This window comes from Carya illinoinensis, chromosome 16 (genome assembly GCF_018687715.1).
Source record: "Carya illinoinensis cultivar Pawnee chromosome 16, C.illinoinensisPawnee_v1, whole genome shotgun sequence".
Lineage (NCBI taxonomy): Eukaryota > Viridiplantae > Streptophyta > Magnoliopsida > Fagales > Juglandaceae > Carya > Carya illinoinensis.
Window position 1 is genome coordinate 7,643,284 of NC_056767.1, and position 23,141 is coordinate 7,666,424.

The 23,141-nt window shown below is 33.0% G+C and overlaps 2 protein-coding genes across 2 annotated transcripts; one reads left to right on the forward strand and one right to left on the reverse strand.

Annotated features, from left to right (window-relative positions):
- Positions 1–1,679: 1,679 nt before the first annotated feature.
- LOC122298557 (triacylglycerol lipase OBL1-like) lies at positions 1,680–6,326 on the forward strand. The gene is made up of 5 exons (XM_043108363.1): positions 1,680–2,041; positions 2,169–2,362; positions 2,474–2,507; positions 4,773–5,389; positions 5,838–6,326. Exons 1-5 carry the CDS (start codon positions 1,726–1,728, stop codon positions 6,135–6,137), a joined length of 1,461 nt encoding a protein of 486 aa, XP_042964297.1. The 5' UTR covers positions 1,680–1,725; the 3' UTR covers positions 6,138–6,326.
- A 10,015-nt stretch (positions 6,327–16,341) lies between these two features.
- On the reverse strand, positions 16,342–21,451 carry LOC122299900. Its single transcript, XM_043110382.1, has 8 exons — positions 21,075–21,451; positions 20,776–20,896; positions 20,608–20,694; positions 19,832–20,500; positions 18,855–19,206; positions 17,569–17,650; positions 17,175–17,426; positions 16,342–16,692 (listed from the first exon to the last, which is right to left on the reverse strand). The coding sequence occupies exons 1-7, from the start codon at positions 21,273–21,275 to the stop codon at positions 17,220–17,222; spliced, it is 1,719 nt and encodes a 572-aa protein (XP_042966316.1). The 5' UTR covers positions 21,276–21,451; the 3' UTR covers positions 16,342–16,692; positions 17,175–17,219.
- Between the last annotated feature and the right edge of the window lie 1,690 nt (positions 21,452–23,141).

Below are 23,141 nucleotides of genomic sequence, written 5' to 3' on the forward strand. Positions count from 1 at the left end.
TGTGAGAATTCTAAAATAGGTGTCATGACATTTAAAACATGAAAGATTCGGAGGATAATTAATTTTAAAAAAAAAAATTCTATTTTTAAATTTGTGTGTAAAGAACACTAAATAAAATGCTTACATGACGTAATTTGATTTGGAAGAAAAATGTTAAAATTCGAATAAAACAAATTAAATATGAGTCTCATTTAAATTATGTAGATGGTGTACTCTTCAAACCTGCTTAAGAATATAATAACACAATTAATTTAGGAACAAGAGAGGTTGTGATTTTAAATCATTTAATCCATATTAGATCGACATTTAGTTTTATTATCGGATTATCGGCTTTCTTCTATACTTTCGACCATATATTAAATGCTAATGTGATAATATGTTAAAAGTTTGGAATTTCGGGTAAGAGAGATAAATATATAAAATGACGATTAAAACATTTGTAGAAACTTTCATCTCTAGCCTTTTGTTGAGCCAAAATTGACCCTTTAACATTTTATCTATCACCAATATCACGTGGAAAGACTTTGGTGGAGAGACCTTGGACCATGTCTAGCTCCTTCCACCATGATCATGACCACCATGATCATGACCCCCTTCATAATTTTTCTTTGGCATGCCAAGTTTGAACCTTCTCTAAGCTTTGTTTTGTGTTTATTCAGTGTAATGGAATCTCCACACGGATGATTTCACAAAGATAAGTAATAGATCTCATAGGAGTCTCAAAAATATTTATAAATTGATAGGATTTGTTAAACTATTTTATAATAAAAATAATTTTATAATTTGACATATAATATTAAATTTATTTTATAATAAAAATAAAAATAAATTTATAATCTGTGACACCTAATACTAAGTTAAGCTTTGTAAATTTGTAGGTTTTAGAAAAATTCTATATGTCATATTATTATCTTATTTGCATCCCACTAAATAAGATGTGATACATTTATTATTATTAAATGATCATTTATTGTATACTTCTTTATCATCAAATTGTAATAAATGTATAATATCATATATAGTGAGATGGAAATGAGATGGTAGTGTAGTATATAGTACTGCAGTTTATTTTAAGATTAAAATGTAATAGATGAAGCATTTCTTTACGCAAAGAAACTGGACTAAATGAGCCACGAGGAGTGTTTTCATGTTAAGCGTGGGCAGCATGATGTACCCGATCTTCTAAAAGCACTAAACACATTTTTTTGAACAAGTTGGTTTTTCTCGTGTTTTTCCTCAAACCAAATCTAGCTAGCCCATTGGGTGGCAACTTCCCATTGGGTGTACTCAAATCTAGCTAGCCCTAGCCTCCTTCACAGTTTCCAGCAACGACGGATACTCGTTCTTGTTTCAGCTAGGGAGGTTTAGATTCAAAATTCAATTCTAACTTAAATTATTTTATTTAATTATTAAGATTTTTATAAATTTTTATATAAAATATAATTAATAATTTAATTTTTTGAAATTTTTAAATAAAAATAATATTTAAATAAAATATTTTATTAAAATTTTCAACTTAAAATAAATCATTAGAAAAAAATCAAGAAGTAAGACACGGCCAAAGTGGGCCCCCGCGCATGCGGTCGTCTCTTTCTTCTTGTCATCGTCGGAGACAAAGTCTCCCCAATAAATTATTTTGTGTGTGTATATATAATATATATATACATATATATGTATATATGTATATATATATATGTATATCATCTTCTTCATTGCTTTCGAGTCATGGCGCCTGCATACGAGAGACAATTCTGTGACCATTTTATGCTGCTTAAGCCAGAAGATGGGAGTTTCTATGGTCTTATTCGCTTTCTCCTTTTCTCCGACTACTCAGAAACAAGTGGATTCCTCCACTACACGGAAACTGATCTACAGGGAGATTTTTGGCGCCGATGGTACATCTTCAACTCCCTTCTCGTGCAGAAACTACTCCTTCTCTTTGGAAAACCTCTGGTTCTGGTAGGGAATATGCTGAAGCTGTGGTTGAATCTTCTCTCAAGAAACGGAGGATTTCTCAAGCTGTTTTTTAAGTTCTTTACAGGTTTTAATTTTAAATTATTCTTTTCCCATTTTTATATATAGTTCTATGAATCATTTAGCAAATCAGTAGTTCTTAACAGTACTACTACCTGAAACTCATGATCACGGGGTTGGATTAATTTATGCAGGAGGGGTGGTGAGGCCTGATCCATCATCGGCAACGTTCACATCTGTGGTGGGATGTCTTGATGGAAGAGTGGAGTTAGACAAAAGCATTAGACAAGGTGACAGAAAATATAATGCTTCGCTTGCAATGATGGCTTCCAAATTGTCATACGAAAATGCGGAATTTGTTCATACCATAATCAGAGATCACTGGAACGTACGTATAATATTATATTAATATGAAAAAAATATACATCTGTTTAAGTTTCTCCTTATATGACGATGACTCTCTCTCTCTCTCTCTCTCCATTTTTTTTTTTTTGCTCAGATGGAAAACTTAGGGTTCTACAACTTCTGGAACGGTACGTACGAATCAGCCTAGATGATCTCTCGTACAATTAATTCCTGAATATGTTATAGAACTATGAGTTGATACTGCAATATATATCCTTCAATCTCCATGTTATAAGCTATTGAATCCGATTAATAACAAGATATAGAATGATGATGATCATAATCATATACCTGGGATATATCCACAGTACTTTCTATAAATTTCTGCTCCATATGAACCAGATCGGAGTTGAATTAATGGAGGGCTGCAACCCATTACATATTATTATTCGGGTACTCTATCTCAACGATGACCACCCAATATTCTAGCTTATCATCATGGATCTCATGATGATGATCATAATTCACATGCTCATGTTTTATACATACATACATATATGTATATCATATTATCATAGCATGTAATGGGATATATATTCTCTTTGGATGATGTGTACACGTGATATGCATTATCAATCATGCATGATTCTACCCATAGTGTATATCTGGCTAAGCAGTCCTATCAGCTGACATTATAATAATATGGCAATTTGAAGTTAATTTGGGGTTTTGAAGTTAAAATTACTACAATATAAGTCAGCTGATGTAAGCAATTAGGGTTGATAATTAATTTTTCTTTAACTAATAATGAGAGTACTAAATAATGAAGGCATTAAATTGATGATGACTAAGAAGAAATTTAGTTGCGGAGAAGATGGGAAACATATAGAATCACACAACTTGCGCGTCTAACTTGCCAACAACCGGAAGGATTCCTACCTGACTTGTCAAATTACAAGACAATTAGGACATCTTTCTTCATTTCAAAATCCTTAGAATAATCTAATGAGAAATGATATTTGAATTTTAAGTTGTGTAAGCTCCGTGTATTCTCTTTTAAAAAAATGTGTAAATCTAGAACACATAAAAAGATTATTTTTTTAACAATAGACCCCACATTTTTTAAAGGGAGTGTGCGAGATTTGTACACATGATTTTAAAGTTCGTTCCGTTCCATCCATTTCGGAAGGAATTTTTTGCTCCAGTATAGTATCCGGTATACCATACCTTCTCGTTATGTGTCGCTCTAAATTCTAGGTCGTTTCGTCCATTCTGGTCAAATTCCAACCATTTTTCAGGCCTTCTGAAATATTTTAATGACAGTTTTATAAATCTTATGCTTGGATGTCAATTTTGTAAATTTTAAATCTAAATGGTATTTAATTAATTTTAGAATATAAAAGGCATTTATATAATTTTAGTTTTTTTTACTATAATTATGTCCTATTATTCTCTCTTTTTTTAAATATCATTATTTTTATTAAATTCTCTATTCTTTTTTTTTTTTTAGTGTCTCAACTCAAGTTTATATTTTTTCAACATATATTCATTTTATAAATCGCCAATTCTTCCATATATAGACACATATGCATGGTACACACTTACATATACAAGTATTTATTTTTTTAGAAGTTAGTTTGTATATACATATAAATATATATATATATATATATATATATAATATAGTTAATCCTGAAACAAAACACAGGAATGCACTGGTATCGAAATATTATATTCTAGCACTTAAATCGTAATGATCACCAAAATGAAATTTAAAATATTACAGTTTCACATCCTAAGACTGTATCTAGCATTACTCATTTTAAATTGTATATGAACGCGCTTCATTTGAGTTGTGAAAAAGGTTGTAAGTATATTATTACATAAATCCTTATTCATCTAATTTTAAATTTTATCTAAGAGTTCTCCCTAGTCAAGGAATCACTTGCCCTTTATCCCTTGAAGTAAGTTTATGAGTTGTATGAGCCAATTGGTACAAATAGTTGGAAAAACAAGTTTTGGGAAGTTAGAAAATACTTTGTACCAAGAAAATAGAAATCCTCTCCAATTATAGATAGAATTAGATACATCAAGTTTTACAACATTTAATTTTATTCATATATGATTTTTGGACAACATGGACCCCAAATAGGCATTTAATAGTGTCTATTTTCTTATGCAATGGACTCTCTAATTCGATCAAACAATTGAAAAAGATCTCAATTAGTATTATAAGTATGCTTTCTGTTACCTCCCCATGTGAAATGTAGGGCTCAAACTTGAAATTTTGTGCTTAAATTATGTGTTTTGGGACAATCAAATAACAACTATGACAAACTTATTGTCTAATTTAAACCGAAAAACATTAGTTTTGATGAAATAATACAATAGTATTTCTCTTCTATTTGGGGAGTTTAGAAACCATACAGGTCTAAAAACAAATTGGTTGACAGATTTTCAGGGACAACCTTCAACTCAAGCTATCATGTTCCAAGATACAAAAAATAACCCTAACCTAATCGTGGTTGGGTTTAGAGGCACCGATCCATTCGATCCAATTGCATTAGGGATAGATGTGGACTTGTCGTGGATTGAACTTGAAGGCGTGGGAATGGCCCATAGTGGCTTTATGAAAGCCCTAGGCTTGCAGAAGGACAAAGGTTGGCCAAAAGAAATAGAGAAAAGAAGTGATCCCCAACAACAATATGCTTACTATGAAATAAGAAGTAAGCTAAGAGAAATATTGCAGAAGAACGAGAGAGCTAAATTTATAGTAACAGGACACAGCTTGGGTGGGGCATTGGCAATTCTGTTTGTGACCATTCTAGCCATGCATGAGGAGGCATGGTTGTTGGATAAGTTGGAGGGAGTGTATACATTTGGGCAACCAAGGGTTGGAAACAAGCAGTTTGGGTATTACATGAAGGAAAAGTTGAAAGAGAATGATGTGAGGTATCTAAGATATGTTTACTGCAATGACATAGTGCCTAGGGTCCCTTATGACGATGACAGTATTTTCTTTGAGCACTTCTCTCCCTGCCTCTACTACAATATGTACTACAATGGGAAGGTCAGTACTACTACTCTCTCTTTCTTGATCATATAACTCTTTGAAATAGTCATATTATTCTTTGCAACTAGAAACCGAAAAATATTATATTCAAAATTACTTTAGAATCAATTGAGTATTGTGCAGGTGCACAACTAATCATATATATATATATATATATATATATATATATAATATTTAACAATTTTTTTCATTTAAATAGTTGAGACTTTCTCACATATCATATACTGAAATATGAAAAGTTAGTAAAAGTAAATGTGCTGATGTGATAACATCTTAAACATTTAGTTTGAAAGTAATTGGGAATGTAATTACAAAATAAGGTAGCATAATTAGGTTTTCTAGGAGATCATTGTCTCTTTCACTCTCTTTCAAGCATATAAAACAATAAAATTTTAGATGTGGAACAATAGCACTAACACACTGCATCCTTAATGTTGGAATCCAGGTTTTAGGGGAGGAGCCAAATAAGAACTACTTCTCACCATTATGGGTAATACCTAAGTACCTAAATGCAGTTTTGGAGCTGATCCGAAGTTTCATAATCCCATATATCGGAGGTTCAGACTACAAAGAAAATTGGTTGATGAAAATGTATAGAGTGCTCGGATTGATAATTCCTGGATTAGCGGAACATAGTCTTCAAGATTATGTTAACATCACCCGATTGGGATCCTTACCTATGGACCTCCAAAACTCACTTCGGCATAGAAATTCTAAAGTTGGTTTACCAAAGAAATCACAATAGCTTATGTAAAGGCTTTAGAGTTTCTTTGAGTGCAACTAACAACTCTTTTTAAGGATTTAAATTGCAAGGTCATTGTTTTTTTCCATTCAGTTTAAAGAGACAAGAAATACATTTATCAAAAAATTTGACTTGTAAACTACATATTTTCCTTTAGGAGCATTTAATGAATCAAGTCATGCATTATATATAGTCACCATCTCTATCGCTTGCAAGAATGATATTATAGATCATAGACGAGTCATTGTACTTATAACTCAAGAAATATAGGGCTAGGCAATGGATCACCCAAACTTCCATGCCCTACCTGCCCAATAAAATAAGCGAAAGAATTATTAATTAACTTTTCGAAAAGCATATGGGTGGCTGGGAGTATCCTACCCACCTGCCCTACAATAATATAAACAAAAAACTCTATATGTTTTTTCTCTTACCCTCATTTTCCCCCTAGTTATGTTTAGGGCTGATCACCGACTGATTGGAGTCGGTATCGTAACCCTCCGACTCCAACTCCGACTTTGTTGAAGGCCGAATCCGACTTCGACTGCTATAGACTCTGCTTCAACTCCGACTTGTCTAGCAGAGTCGGAACGAAGTCGGAGTTTGGCTTTTTTATTAGATTTTTTTCCGTAACCCATTTGACATTTTAAACTCATAATTTTAGACTTTAATCGGATTTGAGCTTCTATGTCAACTTTTTAAAAAAATATATAATTTCAATTTTTTAATTTATTTAACCAAATTTGTTGTAAAAAAAAATCATTCACACTAGGATCCTTCATCCTTAGAACCTGATACACACGTTAAAATCCTGGACACTATAAAATAAAACTATATTCAAACTTGCAACAAGAAATTTTCCAACTATGATACACATTAAAAATACATAACCAAAATTACAAACTAAAATCATTCATTCAAAATTAAAAATTAAAAATAAATAACCAAAATTACAAACTAAATTCATTTATTCAAAATTACAAATTAAAAATACATAACCAAAATTACAAACTAAAATCATTAATACAAAATTACAAGTTAAAAACAAATAACCAAATCTAGCATCCCCATGCTATTTTCATTTTAATAACAATAAAAAAAATAACACAAAGCCAACAACATATGGTCTACCATCATTTAACCCATTCAGATTCCATTATCATCTATCCTTCCAATTATCCAACCAACTCATGTCTCATCATCTATCAACAAGTTCTAATTCCATCAACAAGTTACAACTTACAACAAAAAAGCCAATACAAATTACAATGAATGTCATTCCAACTTGTGCCTGAAGAAAAAAGAACAAAATTAGTGAAAAAATAAGATACCATATAAATTTATAAAAATAAAGAAAACAAAATTGAAATCAGATACCATAAACAAAATTGTCAATCATCTTCACGAAGTATGCTGGCCATAGAAGTGGCTAATTCTACATTGAGATGTTAAAGTATAGTAGATTAGTATCACAAAATGTCAAAATCAACTTATATAACAACTAAAAAAAATCTCTAAATACATTACTTGAATCTAGCTTATAACTCTCTACATCATCAATAGCTTCCGAATAATTTTGACTCAAGCATATAGGGGTGGACTTCAACCAGTTTTGCAAGCATACAAGAGCCTCTACAGTTCTAGAAGCCAAAGAACTCCTAAACGGATCCAGGACATGACCTCATGTGCTAAATGCTGACTCAGATGCAACGGTGGTGATCGAAATGTCTAAGACATCTTTTGTCATTAGAGTAAAAACTGGATACTTGATGGAGTTGACTTTCCACCAAATTAAAATTTCGAAACTCTCTGTAGAAATCTCAATACTCTCCAACAAACACCGTTCTAACTTACAATACATCAAGAATACTATATACTCTTTATGGAACTCTATCAAAAATTCCAATGGATCATATTCTATAACGGTACTACTACTACTTCTCATTGATACACTACCTTCATCACTCCGAGTTTTGTTAGACCTAGTTACACACCCACCACCAAACTCTATACATTGTTCATACAAATATTTCATATCCCTCTTGAAAACTGCAACAAATTCCTCATCCCTCTCCTCGCCCAATATTTTCTTGAACTAATATGCTTGAGTAACTAATTTGAACCATGGATCAAGAATGGCAGCAATAAACAACAACCGGTTTATTTTTTCAATATCACACAAATATTTATTATACTTTGTCTTCATTCTGAAAGCCATTGAACTCAAACGTTGTTTATTATTGTTGTCACAAAAACTATTCAAGTGTTTATGAATGGCAATAAGCTCTTGGACATAAATATTTGATGTGACATATAATGTACCAGAAATATGCAAAGTGGTACTATAAAATATTTGAAGAAACTTCAAAAAATTTCTTATGGTCTCCCAATTATCAAGCCCAGGAGCTCCAAGACCCTTTTTCCCATGCTCATCCTCAGAAAAATAAACTCATGAGTAAGGATCCTCATCAAGTAAAAGTTGGAAGACTTTTTAATACTTCTCAACCATGTCCAACATAAGAAAAGTTAAATTCCATCTAGTAGACACGTCAAGATTCAAAAAACTAAAACATTGAACTTTTGACCTATCAACACAAGACTTGAAAGTGGCAAGTCTTTGAGGAGAAGACTTCACATACTTAATCAAATTCTAGACCCTTATACTTGACTCATCAACCTCTTTCAAACCTTCACTCATAACAAGGTTTAAGATGTATGTCGTACACCTCATGTGAATAAAATGGTGAGCTGCAACACAATCCGTACTTCCTATTTCCCTTGTTCTCAACCAATCAATAGCGAAATCGTTAAAAGTAGCATTATCCACCGTAATTATGAGAATTTTTTCAATGCCCCAATCAAGCATAAACTCCTCCAACTTCCTCCCAATCGTTGTCTACTTGTGGTCACTAATTCGAACAAATGAAATGGTTTGCTTATGCAACTTCCAACTACTATCAATGAAGTGAGCGGTCACACACATGTAATTAATATTTTAGATAGAAGTCCAAATGTTGGTGGTTAGGCACACTCTTTCTTTGGTGGTCAAAAACATTTTCTTCAAGCTATCATTCTCTCTCAAAAATAGTCTTATACAATCATGCATTACGGTGAATCGAGAAAGAATAGGAAACCTAAGATTAAGGGATTTAAAAAATTCCTGAAACCCTTCTCCCTCAACACATCTAAAGGGTAGCTCGTTCACTATCACCATCCTAGCAAGAGCAGCCTAGATTTTTTTCTCATTGTATTTAGTCATCCCTAAGGTCTTCTCTCCTTCCCCTTCTTCACTTCTTGCTTCCGAAACTAATAATGTTTGACTCTTGTCTAAATTACTCTTATGATTTTTGGGGGCAAAGTTGGATGTGTGTTTTCATAACCAAAGTGCCTTACCTTTTGGGATGACATTTTTATTGCCTATGACAATGATTACAAATAGCTACATGCTCTTCAAGATCATAATCAGGCACTCTTGTGAAGTAGGCCCATACCTCAGACCTATTCTTAAGATTTCTACTACTAGGTGGAGGGCGTGAGGTAGAACGGAAGGCACTAGGAGTGCCTATCGAAGATTTTATTGGTCTGCTAGACTCATTGACTATTAGACTGGGAGCATCAATCGGCTGTTCTGGGGCTGAGATGCTAGGACAAGATCCAGCTATGGATGTAGAAGTGTTTGTGCTTTCTATATTCATGATTTAAGAACTAGAACTGTAGAACACACTAAGAACATGCAAAACAATACAGAAAAATTTATCAATATATCAATTTTGCCTTTTGGCCGACCAATAAAACAAAACTACTAGGTACATCAATTGGAATAAATCTGATAAGTGACCCTCTTTAGGACATTGAAGCTGTCTTTTATTAGAAGAAATAATAATAATGATAATGATAATAAGAAAATAGCACAATTCCAATTCCAATTCAAACACATCAACATCCATCCATACTAAGCAACAAACGCTGCAATCCTTGAATATAATTAGTATATGTATATATATTAATTAGTATATGTATATATACAATTCCAATTCCTTGAAGATCAAAAGCATGCATGTAATTAGTATATGTGTATATATATATATATATATATATTAATAAGATGGGGACACCACATACAAAGAATATAATGGACTTTTTTGTGGAATTATGAAAAATGTCTGTAGGGAATGACCTACTTAATCCTACATTTGAGCAATCAGAGAACATTCTATTATATATATATATATATATATATATATATATATATTGATGCAAGTTGATCTATTTGTATAAATATGTTTTTATGTGGATTTTGGAGCTCTATTGTCAACAACTTAATGATGTGGGTAATCCATTTTATTTCTCTAGGTTTTTGGATAGCTAAAGATTCTGTTTGGAAGTGTTCCTCTATGATTAGGTGGAAATAATTTTCAGTTGTCATTAATGGCATTAAGATCAGGTGCCAATTTCTTAGACTGGGCCTTTAACTATAATGGCATTAATATGCTACCTTTGCATGTCAAAAGGGATATAGAAAATAATAAATGGTGCTTCATTTTGGATGAGGATTCAATTCTATTACAGTTAAAGGATGGTTTCTCTTCTGAAACAGAGGTACTTTATGTGGGTTCTCTTAAGGTTGAAATAGATGCTAATGAATAAGAAGAGTTTGCACAAAAACTATTGGAGGACTTCAATTATGTGCCTACTTTTCTACCCCATGACCTTTAGAAGAAGTTTTATCTTGGGTTCTGTAAACCGCAGCAGCTAATAGCTATAGGCAATCGATTCAATTGAATATCAATGATTCAATGAATCGTTAGAGAGAGAGAGACAAAGAGAGACAGAGAGAGAGAAGAGACGACGCTGTGACAGGAAAAGAAAAATCGCGTGGGCAAATTGGCAATACCTGGAAATGGAATCTCACTGAACGGAGAAGAGACGACGCCGAGACATGATAAGAGATCGGAGGCTGAACGTCGACCACTGGTTGGGGCTGGGCTATGGTTGAGATCGTGGGGGTTGGGGCTAGGGTTCCTGAAGAGTCGAAATTGAAGGCCTAAGAGTCAAAGTGATGAATTTGTTAATCTTAGGGTCGGTGGGTGGAATCGGTGGATTAAGCCTGGCATACATCTAAATGACGCTAGGAAATGACATTTTGAAGTAAAACGACGCCGTTTAACCTCAAAAAAGGGCACCGTTTTACTATGATTTCAATTTTTTTGTGACCAAAACAGAGTCCAACGACGGTTAGACTCTATTTTAACCATTTTCAACCCTTTTTTTTTGTAAACACTAAATCAAATTTTAATCTTTGTTTTAATCATAAATTTCTTTATTTATGGTTTTTATAATCTTTTTTATTACTAAATGTAATTCTTATATTGATTATTAACAATTACTATTTAACTCATATCTAATGATATGCTATTATACTATAGTTATGTTTAAATATTCTTAGTATTTATTATTACATGTTATTAAAATATTATAATATTTAACTTATAGTAAATTAGTAATGTTTAACTTATTCTTATTATAATATTATATATTAATTATTATATATTAGTATTACATGTTATTATAGATTGATTACTGTACATTACTATTAAATATTATTATACTTTAATATTTATATATTAGTGTTATATGTTATTATACATTGATTATTATACATTACTAGTACATGTTATACAATAGTATTAAATGTTATTATACATTAATTATTATATATTAGTATTACATGTTAATATGTTATTATGCATTAGTGGCTTATTGCTTAACACATTATTAGTATTACAAGTTATTATACTCTACAGATTGATTACTATACATTACTACTACATGGTATACTAGATACATTAGTGTTACATGTTATTATAGTATAAGTGTATTATTTTAGGTACATTTGTTCATACTAGTATTTAACTCACTATATAAGGTATAATTATATAAAATATTTCAATACATATAATTAATTTATAAAAAATACATATATTTTTATAAAAACATGTAAAATATAAGGGCCATGCTAATGTATAAAAAATACATATATTTTTATAAAAACATGTAAAGTATAAGGGTCATGTTAGTGTATTATTGAGTTTATCTAACTATATAAATATAGTTATATAAAATCTATATCATCAATAATTTAGTTATTAACTTATTATACATTAGTTTTACATGTTATTATAAATTTTTTATTTATATAGTTGTGTTTATCCATTAGTTTTACATGTTATTATACATTAGTATTATAATGTTACATGTTTTTATGCATTTTAGTGTTTATACATTATTATTAGATGTTAATATATTGAAAACACATATATTTTTATAAAATATGCACAATATCAGAGCGGAGTCAGAGTTGGAATGGGAAGTCGGAGTCGATGTATCAAAGTTGGAGCGGAGCGGAGTCGGCACACTTCCACCTCCGACTTCGACTCCCGGAGGTGGAAGTCGGATTTTCGGATTTCTGCTTAGCCCTAGTTACATCTTTCCTTTCCTTCCTTTTCTTCTTCATGCCTCTCTCTCCTTCTCTAAATCTCTTCTTCTTCATCTCGTCCTTTCATCGTCTTCTACTTGTTCTTCATGCATAGACCCAAGGCATGACGATACGAGTGTATATTGAGATCAATGGCATAGCCATGAGCTCTGCAAAAACCAACTGCACAACGTGATGTTGAGCCTCAATAGAGTGCTAGAGACACATTGCCACAAATGTGGATCTCCCCACACAGAGGTTCATGATCAAGATTGTGAACTTAAATATTTTATCTATGAGCAAGTGGGTTTTAATGATTTGGTTATTATGGCCTTTTGAATTATTTAATGGCCTAGAAGCTTGGAAGGATTTGAATGTTTGCAAAAGAGGCTTTAGATTGATTTTATTGATAGAAATTAATTAGATGGTGGGATGGGAAAAACATCCACCCAGTCAATGGGGGCAAGTAGGCATGAGGTCTGGCGAGGATTTGTTTCATTGTCCAATTTGTGTTTTTAGCAAAATAGATACCATATTAGTCAAGCATATTAACACTTATCACATTAGATTATATTGAGAATGATATATTATTCCAAAGGAACAAATTCTTCCCTTGTATCTTTTTTCTTTTGTTAACATTAAATGTGCAATAGGATTGGGCAAGAGACCCTAACAAATGCCTAAAAAACAAACGTTATAGTGCATGAAATAGAAAAACAAAGGGGAAATGGAACCAAATGGTTTCAGTCTCATATTTCTCAATTCGCAGTCGAGGAAAAGGCTAGCTTGAATATGTTTTTTTTTTTTTCTTTTTGTGAAAGATGATCCTAAGCAATAAGGTGAGCACAGAAATAGTCCAACTTGAGGTGGTCACTAGAAGTCTCCTCTCCCGCATCTTGGAAAAGCATCTAATTCCACACAAAAGGTGATAGTGAGTAGGGGTGTAACTAGTCAAATTCGGTCTGCTTTTAGACAAATTTTGAGACTAAAATGGTACACACTAGTTTTGAAAATTTAAGAATCATTATAGATCGATTCATTGTCAAAATCAAAACTTTCAGTTTTTTCGATTTCGGTCCGGTCTGGTCCCCCTTTTTTTAGTTTATCGTTTACACATGTGACTCTACATAAGTTTAGTATTATAATTTTTTCAACACTAAAATTAATTGCTAGAATTTAATATTTATTATACTAACTCATTATGTCTAATTATACTAGTGAGATTAATAGACTTGAATAATAAGATTAAAATAGTATAATTAGTGTCTAAATATACTGGTATGGTATAAGTAGTGTCTAACTTATATAAAATGTTATATTAAGTTTATGTTATAAGATTAATAGACTTGAATAATAAAATTAAAATTTTATATTGTATTAATTAGCAATTGAGTATATGAATATAATATAAAAACTTATCTATAATCTAAAAAATTTAAAATATATACCAATCCGGTTTGGTTTAAAACGGTTTTCAAAATATGAAAATCGATACCGAACCGGTTTAGGACCAGTTCTAATTCTTAAGAACAGGTATCGGACTAAACCCACAAGTTTGGTTCAACCAATTTTTTGATTTTTTTTTTTACTCCCCTAATAGTGGGGTTTGAAGCTATAGAGGCACGAACAAGCTGCTAAAAGTGATAGTATAAGATGGCCATGATGGAAGGGAGTGATGGATAAAAAGCATGCTTGAAGTTGTAGACAAAATATAGCAAATCAAGCCTCCTATAACTATGAAAAAAAAAATAATGAATCACATAAATAAACAAACGTGTAAGCAAATAAAACAACTAAAATACCCAAAATTTGATGCCTAAGTGGAGGTGGGAATGTTTGCAGGGGTAAATGGTGGTGGGTGGTTGTTCTAGGGGAAAGAAGCTGGCAACATCTGGTAAACACAAGTGTTTGAGCCAATTCATGTGGTTGTGTGTGCATAAGCACCAATAGATGATTGCTAGTGAATGGGTGTTGGGGAGGCGATGGAGTGGGGAGTTAGTTGCATAGGCGCATGGGGGCTATTTAAAAGCGTATGGTGGCATAGTGGTTTTTTTTGTGAGAAGGGAGCTGGAGCGTGAGATCCACGTGCACTGGAAGCGAGATGTGTAGATGACGTGACACACTCATCATTTGGATGTCACCATATGCATGGTGGCTTATGGTGTAGCAGACCACAAACTAAAGCTAAATGCATCACTAGTTGAATTCTTCCCTTCCATTGAACGCCTACTTCCATACCCTATGTCTCAATGAATGGTGTAACTAGTCCAGTTTTGGATAAATTTTGCAACCAAACAAATATATACCGATTTTGAAAATTTAAGAGTCGTTACAGACCAATTCATCATTGAAATCAAAGCTTTCGATTTTTTCAATTTTGGTCTAGTCTGGTCTTATTTTCTCAATTTACAGTTTACACATATGACACTACATAAGTTTAATATTATAATTTTTTCAACACCAAACTTATAGTTATTGCTAGAATTTAGTTTTTATTATTAACAATTACTAATTTATTAATGTCTAATTGTATAAGTAGTGTTAACTTAAATAAAATGTTATATTAATTTTATGTATAAGTAGTGTTAACTTAAATAAAATGTTGTATTAATTTTATGTTATAATATTAATAAACTTGAATGATAAGATTAAAATTTTATGTTATATTAATTATAGATTTAGCATATAGTATAATATAAAAAAATATACACCCCTATATAGTTCGGTTTAAATCATTTTTTAAAATATGAAAATCGGTATCAAACCAGTTTAGGACCAATTTCGATTTTTAAAAACCAGTACCAGACCAAACCCACCAATTCAATCTAGTTCAACTGGTTTTTCACATTTTTTTACACCCCCAGTGTAAGCTTATTAGCCATTTTCGTTGTGTTGGGTACTATAAATTTTACCCCCATAAGCTTTAAAAATCCATGTCTTATTTTTTTGACCTAGACAATCATTTTAGGGGATATCAGTCCTAGCATTGGAAGTTTGAACCCCCAACCGTGGACCCAAGGACCATGGATTGTGTCATTCGGAAAGGCCATTAATTACAAACCCATATGTCACTAATAAAACGTTAAAACCAAAAAGCTTGTCAGAGTAATATTTAAGGCATTAGTGATATATCAATCTTTGTAATCGAAAGTATCAACTAATGGGGATGAGAACAGCCCAAATGGGGTGGCTCAGTACTCTAGGAGTGAAAGGATCTCACAATGGGGTTGAAATGGGCAGTCTTTTTTTTTTTCCCTCTGCATTACAATCACATCATCATAGATGGGACCAAATCATCGAAAATTCGTATTTGATACACCATTCAGATGAAATGATACGAGATATTTTAAATAATAATAAAATTTTTAAATTAAGATAAGATAAAATATTTTATAAAAAATATATATTTAAATAATAAGATGAAATAAGATAATTTTTAATTTTTAAAATTTGAAAAAAATGTGTCACTGTTTTATAAAGAGCCGAATTGTAAACTTTACACGCTGTTTATATCAATTTTGTACTGTTCATATAATGTTTACTGTTAATTTTACTGTTTATTACCGTTTATTTAAGTGAATCTTTTAAATTTAAAAATAAATATAGCATGTTGAAATAGGAAAAACTGATAACCAAACTGGACCCGAATCCAATTGACGAAAAGTAAGAAAGTACACTATGGCAACATTGCCCTTTTTTATACAAAAATAAAAGGCAGATTAAACCTCAGCATTTGGACGAACTTCAAAAATTAAAGTATAGATCATAATAATGCAACATCTCCATTGGTCCCACAACCTATCAAGGTGAAAGGGTAACCCCCAAAAGGAAAAATCTAAAGGTTGATTGATTTACATACATTACATATGTGTTCCTAACCATTGAATCCACAATAATACAGTAATTGGATTCTCAAATGTTATCAGGAACTTGGTGCCTGGTGGAAGAACTGGTGCTTTAGTGCACCACAAATACTAAGTTGACACCAAATCAGTGTCAAAATAATATATACTTTTCTTTTTTGCTCTGCTGTACAGCATCAATCATGTTCTTGCCCCCCTCATTTCCCATTCAACTCTAAATCTGGTAAAAAAACAGAACATAAATTGGAGAGCATGGGACAATGTACAGGGACAATTTTCCCTTCATATAAAATAGTGTAACATCAAATAGCAGTCTTTTCTGCAAGATTATTCCCAAGATTATTCAACTCTAACTCAAGACACATTTCATACTGTTGAACCATTATTGGTGAATTTGGAGAATGAAATAGTGCATTCAAATGCTTCTACTTTCAATTGCCATGTTCAGATGCATTTCAAATAACAAAGCTACAGAAAAGTAATATGGGATGTAAGCACCCTCCACTATCTAGTGACTCTGTGGTGATCAGTTGTACACTGATGAATAAAAGAAAAGTAATCATCTAGATCAATTTTTAGCTTTTAGTATAGATAAGTCTCATGAAAAGTATTCCATAGAAGAAACTCCAGCAGAAAGGAAGTGTACATGAGAAATTTAATGGGATCAAATTATGAACCAGAGAGTTCTACAGAGAAGGGTACCTGCTATTATTGGTAAAATGTAATAATAGATGGCTGGATGGGGCCTTAGAAAGCATGGCAGGTGAAACAGCCACTCAAGGAGCCTATCTGACGGGTTCTGCGGAATGAGAGAGCCTTATGGGAAGTCCTAGTAACTTGATTGGCCTGACTGGCCAACACTGAGCTCCTCATAACTTGAGCTCTCTTCTGAGCTGATATCAACTTGTTCATTATCTTATCCATGGATGACGATCTCTTCTTTTCCAGCTTCATCTGAAAGTGATAAATAAATATAGAATCTAGTCGCATTGGAGAAAATAAAGGAAACATATCTCACCACAGAGGGTTGATTATTAAGTGAATGTTTCAAAAAATATAAAACGATGCATTAAGAAACATAACATTAGGAAATAACCTCCAGTTTTCGTATTGCTGCCTCAGCTTTTGCCTTCTGCAGGTTCTCCCATGCTGTGATTTTGGCTTCCTCTCTTTTTGACCTGGAACAAGTCAAAAGACATAGGCTCATTGACATAGAATAGTTACGTTTCTGCATTCATTTCATGGCTGGCACCAAGTGGGATTTATCTTCTGATCTCATAATATGGCCAAGAACTAAGAATTATAAATACTGGAATTTGTAGCCTAAATATCTTCGGGCAGTATAGGCGCTTTCTTTTATATTCTTATCCTACATTGGATGCTGGTATCATAGTCAAGAAGGAAAAGGGAGAGTTCAACTCGGGAAAAAAAGGGTCTAGCACCTGACAAAAAGTGGCATGAATTCCTTGATATTCACTAAACTAACCAACCAACAGCCATTACCTGGAACTGACTTACATTTGGAAAACTTGTTTGAGTTCAAAGGTAACAATTCAACTCATTAAGAAATCCGTGCTCCACTTTTGATGCAGTTAGCCAGCTGAAGCTCAGATGATTAAGAAAAATGCTATTCACAATGATGACTGGCTCAGCATTTCAGAGTACCTAATTGATGCATTACCTTGTAAACCATCATCCTTGCACCATCCTTTTCATTATCCTATGATATAACATCGAAATGACTTGAAAACTGTCATTTTCTAACTTATTGGCCTTTTTTTTTTTTTTGATCAGTGGCATATTGGCCAATTATTTGATGCCACATCACGTTAAGGGATGGTGAAAGGATGATGGTTAAAAGGTTAATGAAGATCAATTTTCAGATGATTACCAACCATCGTCTTCCCAACTGTTTCTTAGTAAGATCTATCCAAAAGTTTACAATACCAAAGGGTTGCAGCATCAAACACCCACCATTTTACTCCACCACACACGAATAAACAATGAACTATGGTACAATATTAACAAGGGCAACTTAAGGATTTCTTTTTAAAGAATCTCATCATCTTTGAAAAACCATTTTGACGTCTCCGAAATCTTTTCTTAGACTCTCTAAATGTGCATTTGCTCCCATCAAATGCGAAGAGGTGGATTCTGAACCACACATTTTGCTCCCCACCTTTTTTTATTTCACTATACATGGATAAACAGAAAGTATTCAATGTACTATGGTACAAGTTTAACAAGAAGGGCAACACAAGGAATTCTTGTTAGAGGATCTCATAATATTGCATGACCCCATTAAGATATCATCATATTGTAGTTAAATGTCCCAACAGAACTGAAGGAAATTTAAATAATAAAGTAGTCAAATATTCATACCTGGAAATGCTCTTTATATCCAACATGGAAGGTTGAGTACCCACACCTTTCTTTTTCCAGTCATCGACATTAGCTGAGCTCTTCCCAGGGAGCCGAGCTCTATGTTTTTTGGACCACCTGGTCACAGTGACACGTTCATCTACCGGGACATCCCTAACTTCCATTTTAGATGATGGTTGGCTATGCAACTGCACAATAGGAGGGGAGTAGGGAGTGGAGGCAGAGAAAGAAAGCCTCCTGTGTGGAGATGAGTGACTGCTACCCTGTGGACTCATCTGGGTTGCCATGTCCCTTCTTGAAACACCCAAGGATATGTCAGTCCCTGTATCCTTGAGCCTATCGAGCTTTTCATCTGTGTTTGAAACAAGGGAAACAGGTAAAGATCAGATATGTGAAAATATATCATGCCTCGCATTTTTTTCATAAAAGATGGGTCTTGAGAGATTAGTAGAGGTTTAAGCTTAACAATTTAAAATCCAGTACTATTACCCACATTGAACTCCTCTTTTATTCAGATGCTATGAGAATTCTAATCAACTTTCACCAACCAGTTAGCTAAAGGACAATTCTAGGATGACTACCAAATGTGCCCACCAAATGTGCACACTAGTACAAATAAGTTTTTTTTTTTTTCCTTAAAGTAGTTTTTAAACATCCTTAACCGTTTAGAAAAAAAAATATATATATATATATATATAAAAATTCACTAATACTCACTTCTTTAACCATTAAGAAAAAATATATATATGAGGGGGCACATTTGGTGGGTATATTTAGTAGTGAGACTGTCATTTTCCTTAACTAAAACATCAATTAAAAGGAACTGGCATCCAGTCTTTGACTCAATCAGTCCTTCACGCTGACAATTACATTCATGAATGATGTTAAACTAACGAAGTTTAAATGACCTGCAAATCCTAATTCTAATCGATACTAATCAAAGAAAGTGAGGCTTAAAGGAGCTAATTTAGTATTACCTTGTAATCCAGGCAATGATGCTTGGCTCAGCATCTCAGAGTAGCCGTGCACACTAACTGAACGTGCAATGAAAGGCTCTGTTCCCCCAGGAACTCCAGCATTGCCATTAGAATGTATCGCCAATCCGTCCGCTGCTACCACACCGGCCGAAAACGGAGAAGCCGCAACATTACCCCCATAGAACATCGGCGTCGCCGGAGAATACATCGAGTAATACGCAATCCCAGGCTGACCGAGTGGACCACTCTTAGACTTGGGCCGCCTCTGCGGTGGCTGAAACGAAGGCCTTGCAACACCATCTCCCGAAACCGGACTGAAAATCCACCTTTCTGCGTCTTCCCATTTCGAAGGCAACGTCGACCTTCCATTGTTGAAAGGCAGCAATGCCGCATTGGCCGCATGCCTCCGGTTAGCACTTGTATGTGAAGGAACGCGCTCCGAGCTCCAACCCTTTTGCATTCCGATGCTCGCCTGCCGATAATTCGGTGTCCCGGGACTCGGAAACATACCACACTTGCGAGACGCAACCACTGAGCTTTTCTTCAAGGTTGCCAGCCGCGGAGAGGAGGAGTAAGCGGCGGTAACATTGTTCAGATCCAACGAAGCGGGTCTTCGTCTATCTAGCTTCTCGGATAGAGATTCAGATCTGGATCTCCGATCCTGGCATTCTTTAGAGAGCCAAAAAACAAAAAAGAAGTCAAATAAATCAAATGCTTTCTCATAAACTAAGCAAAAACACAAGCTTCTAGTTCGGTTTGTGAAGGTAAGGGGGTACCTTTGAGAGCTAGAGAGAAGGAGCTCCTTGCAGAATCAAGAGGCGGACTTTCGTCTTCAAAATCTGCGTCGCTGTCTTCCTTTTCGACTGCGTACAAATCCAAGGAAACAGTAAGTCTGCGCGTTGGTCACTGAAATTTGTAACTTATATATGGTAATTATATACTACCTTTGGCTTTTTCTCCTTTTCTAAAGAAGCGACTGTGCTTCTTGTTGTGTCCTGTGCGTTTATTAGGATCTGGATGACTCGAGCTCTCGTGGCGATCGCCATGGTCGGGTCCTACCAAACACTGCATCAAATCAAGGATTTTAAGCCTTACTGACACGAATTTATCCACTTGAATTTGGAGAGTTCATGTAGAAAACAAAAAAAAAAAAAAAAAAAGAGGAGTCTTGGATAAAAAACGCGCAATGCAAGTAAACCAAATGAATTGCAGAACCAAGCTCATAGAGAGGACCAGGATTTACAAGGGAGATTTCAGAGGGGACGGAATCGTGATCGTGGGCGTCGGAAGTAAAAGAGCAGCGGTCGACGCTGGCTGAAGCAGAGGAGAAGAGGCTGAAGAAGTTGGATTCGAGGTTGAAGATGACGGAGTCAGGGCTAGCTTCGCGGCCTCTCGAGCCGGCGCCTGTCGACGACGTCCGCTCCTGAAAGCCCACCTCCGGCATGGTCAAGTCAATAGCTTCTTCGCATCACTTTCACACGGACATGAGACCAACAGACAATCCGATATATTTATATATACAGAATGCGGGAAAGAGTATACAAAAATATATATTGAGGGAGAGGGGAAATTCAATAGAACTACAACTGTCACGTGTATGTATGTCAGAGTCATTGACGTTCTAAATTTAAAATTCTGCTTTTAGAATACAAAAGTTGTTTGTGTGGCGAGAAACAAAAAGAAAATGCTGACCATGACTTTATGAAGAAACCTTTGAAAGTCCTGCCTTTGAATTCATAATTTTTGTTACAGTTTGGTTGATATTCGAGTAAAACTGTAAAAGAATAAGAATGGAATACCTAATTGTGTGATCGAGAATAGAATGTATTTAATGAGTAGTTTTGTCACATACAAGCAAAGTCGCATATTAATCTGCATATCAATACTGATTCTTTTATACTTAAAAGTTAAATTAGTATTGTTTTCAATAAATTTTACTTTTTTACCAATCACAATAAATTAGTGTACATATTAGTACATAAATATATTTACAACTAGACTTTTCCTTTAATGAGTTGCTATTAAAAGTTTAGGTAAAACCAAATGTGTAAATCTCGTATACTTAGTAAAAAATATCAAGATAACGAGTATTGTTGCATCTACAAATAAATCATATAAAAATAATCTCATAAGTTGATGTAGTTTTATCTAATTTATTAGATCTGATTTATAATAAAATAATTTTATAATCTGATGAACTACTTTAAATTAGATCAGTTTATAAAATTATTATTGTATAATCCTTTTATGGTTAAAGTACTTTCTTTTCTTTTTTAATAATCTCAATCCCAATGAAAGCTTAAAGCTACTACTCAAAAACATATGGCTTATATTTTTATGGTTTATAGTTTATAATTTAAATAATAAGCTTTATATTTTAAAAATTATTTACTGTTTGATAAATATGTATCTAAAATACTTTTAAAGTTAGTTATATTAATTTTTAAAAAATATACAGTTATTTATTAGAGCTTTTCAAAAAAAGTTTCAATTTGATACTTTTAAAAAAAATAGACTTTTAACTTTTTTAAGTGATTAAAATATCTTTTACAAATTTATCAAATATATTATTTTTTCTTTAAAAGAATTTTTAAATAATTAAAAAAACTTTTTAAACTTTCAAACTTAATCCCAAACCTACTCTTAATGATCTCAATCCCAATGAAAGCTTAAAGCTAATATTGAAAAAACAAAGGAAAAAGAAGGATAGTTATTGACTCTAATCCTTTTAATGGTGCAACGATACCTCTCTTGCCCATCATGAAATCCCGGTTTTGCGTTGGCATAAAGTCTCTTTTCGCCGGTTCAAAATTGAGCAAGGATTACTGGACGAAAGAAAAGACAACTGGCAATTTTTAATAATGAGAGCTTTGTCTTTTTAATCAAAGTGTTGGCGGTTAGTGGGGGGGGGGGGGGGGGGGCGGTTTGCTTCTTTTTATAATCTATTTAAATGTAGAGATAAGATAGATAATTTTAAATAAAAATTAAAAATTAAATAAAATATTATTAAAATATTAATTTTTTTAATATTATTTTTTAAGATTTAAAAAAATTAAATTATTTATCATATTTTATGTTAAATTTTAAAAAATTATAATAATGAGATGAGATAATTTCTGAATCCAAACAATCTTTTGTTTGAAAAGGTTATAGTTTATGTAAAAGTAACTCTATAAATAATATGATATGATATGATTCGTTAGATTATAAAGTTATTTTTAATAATTTAAATCTAACAAATTACGTGAAGTAATGATAATTTGTAAAATTATTTTTATATAATTTATTTATAGCTGTAAGTTTATTCCTC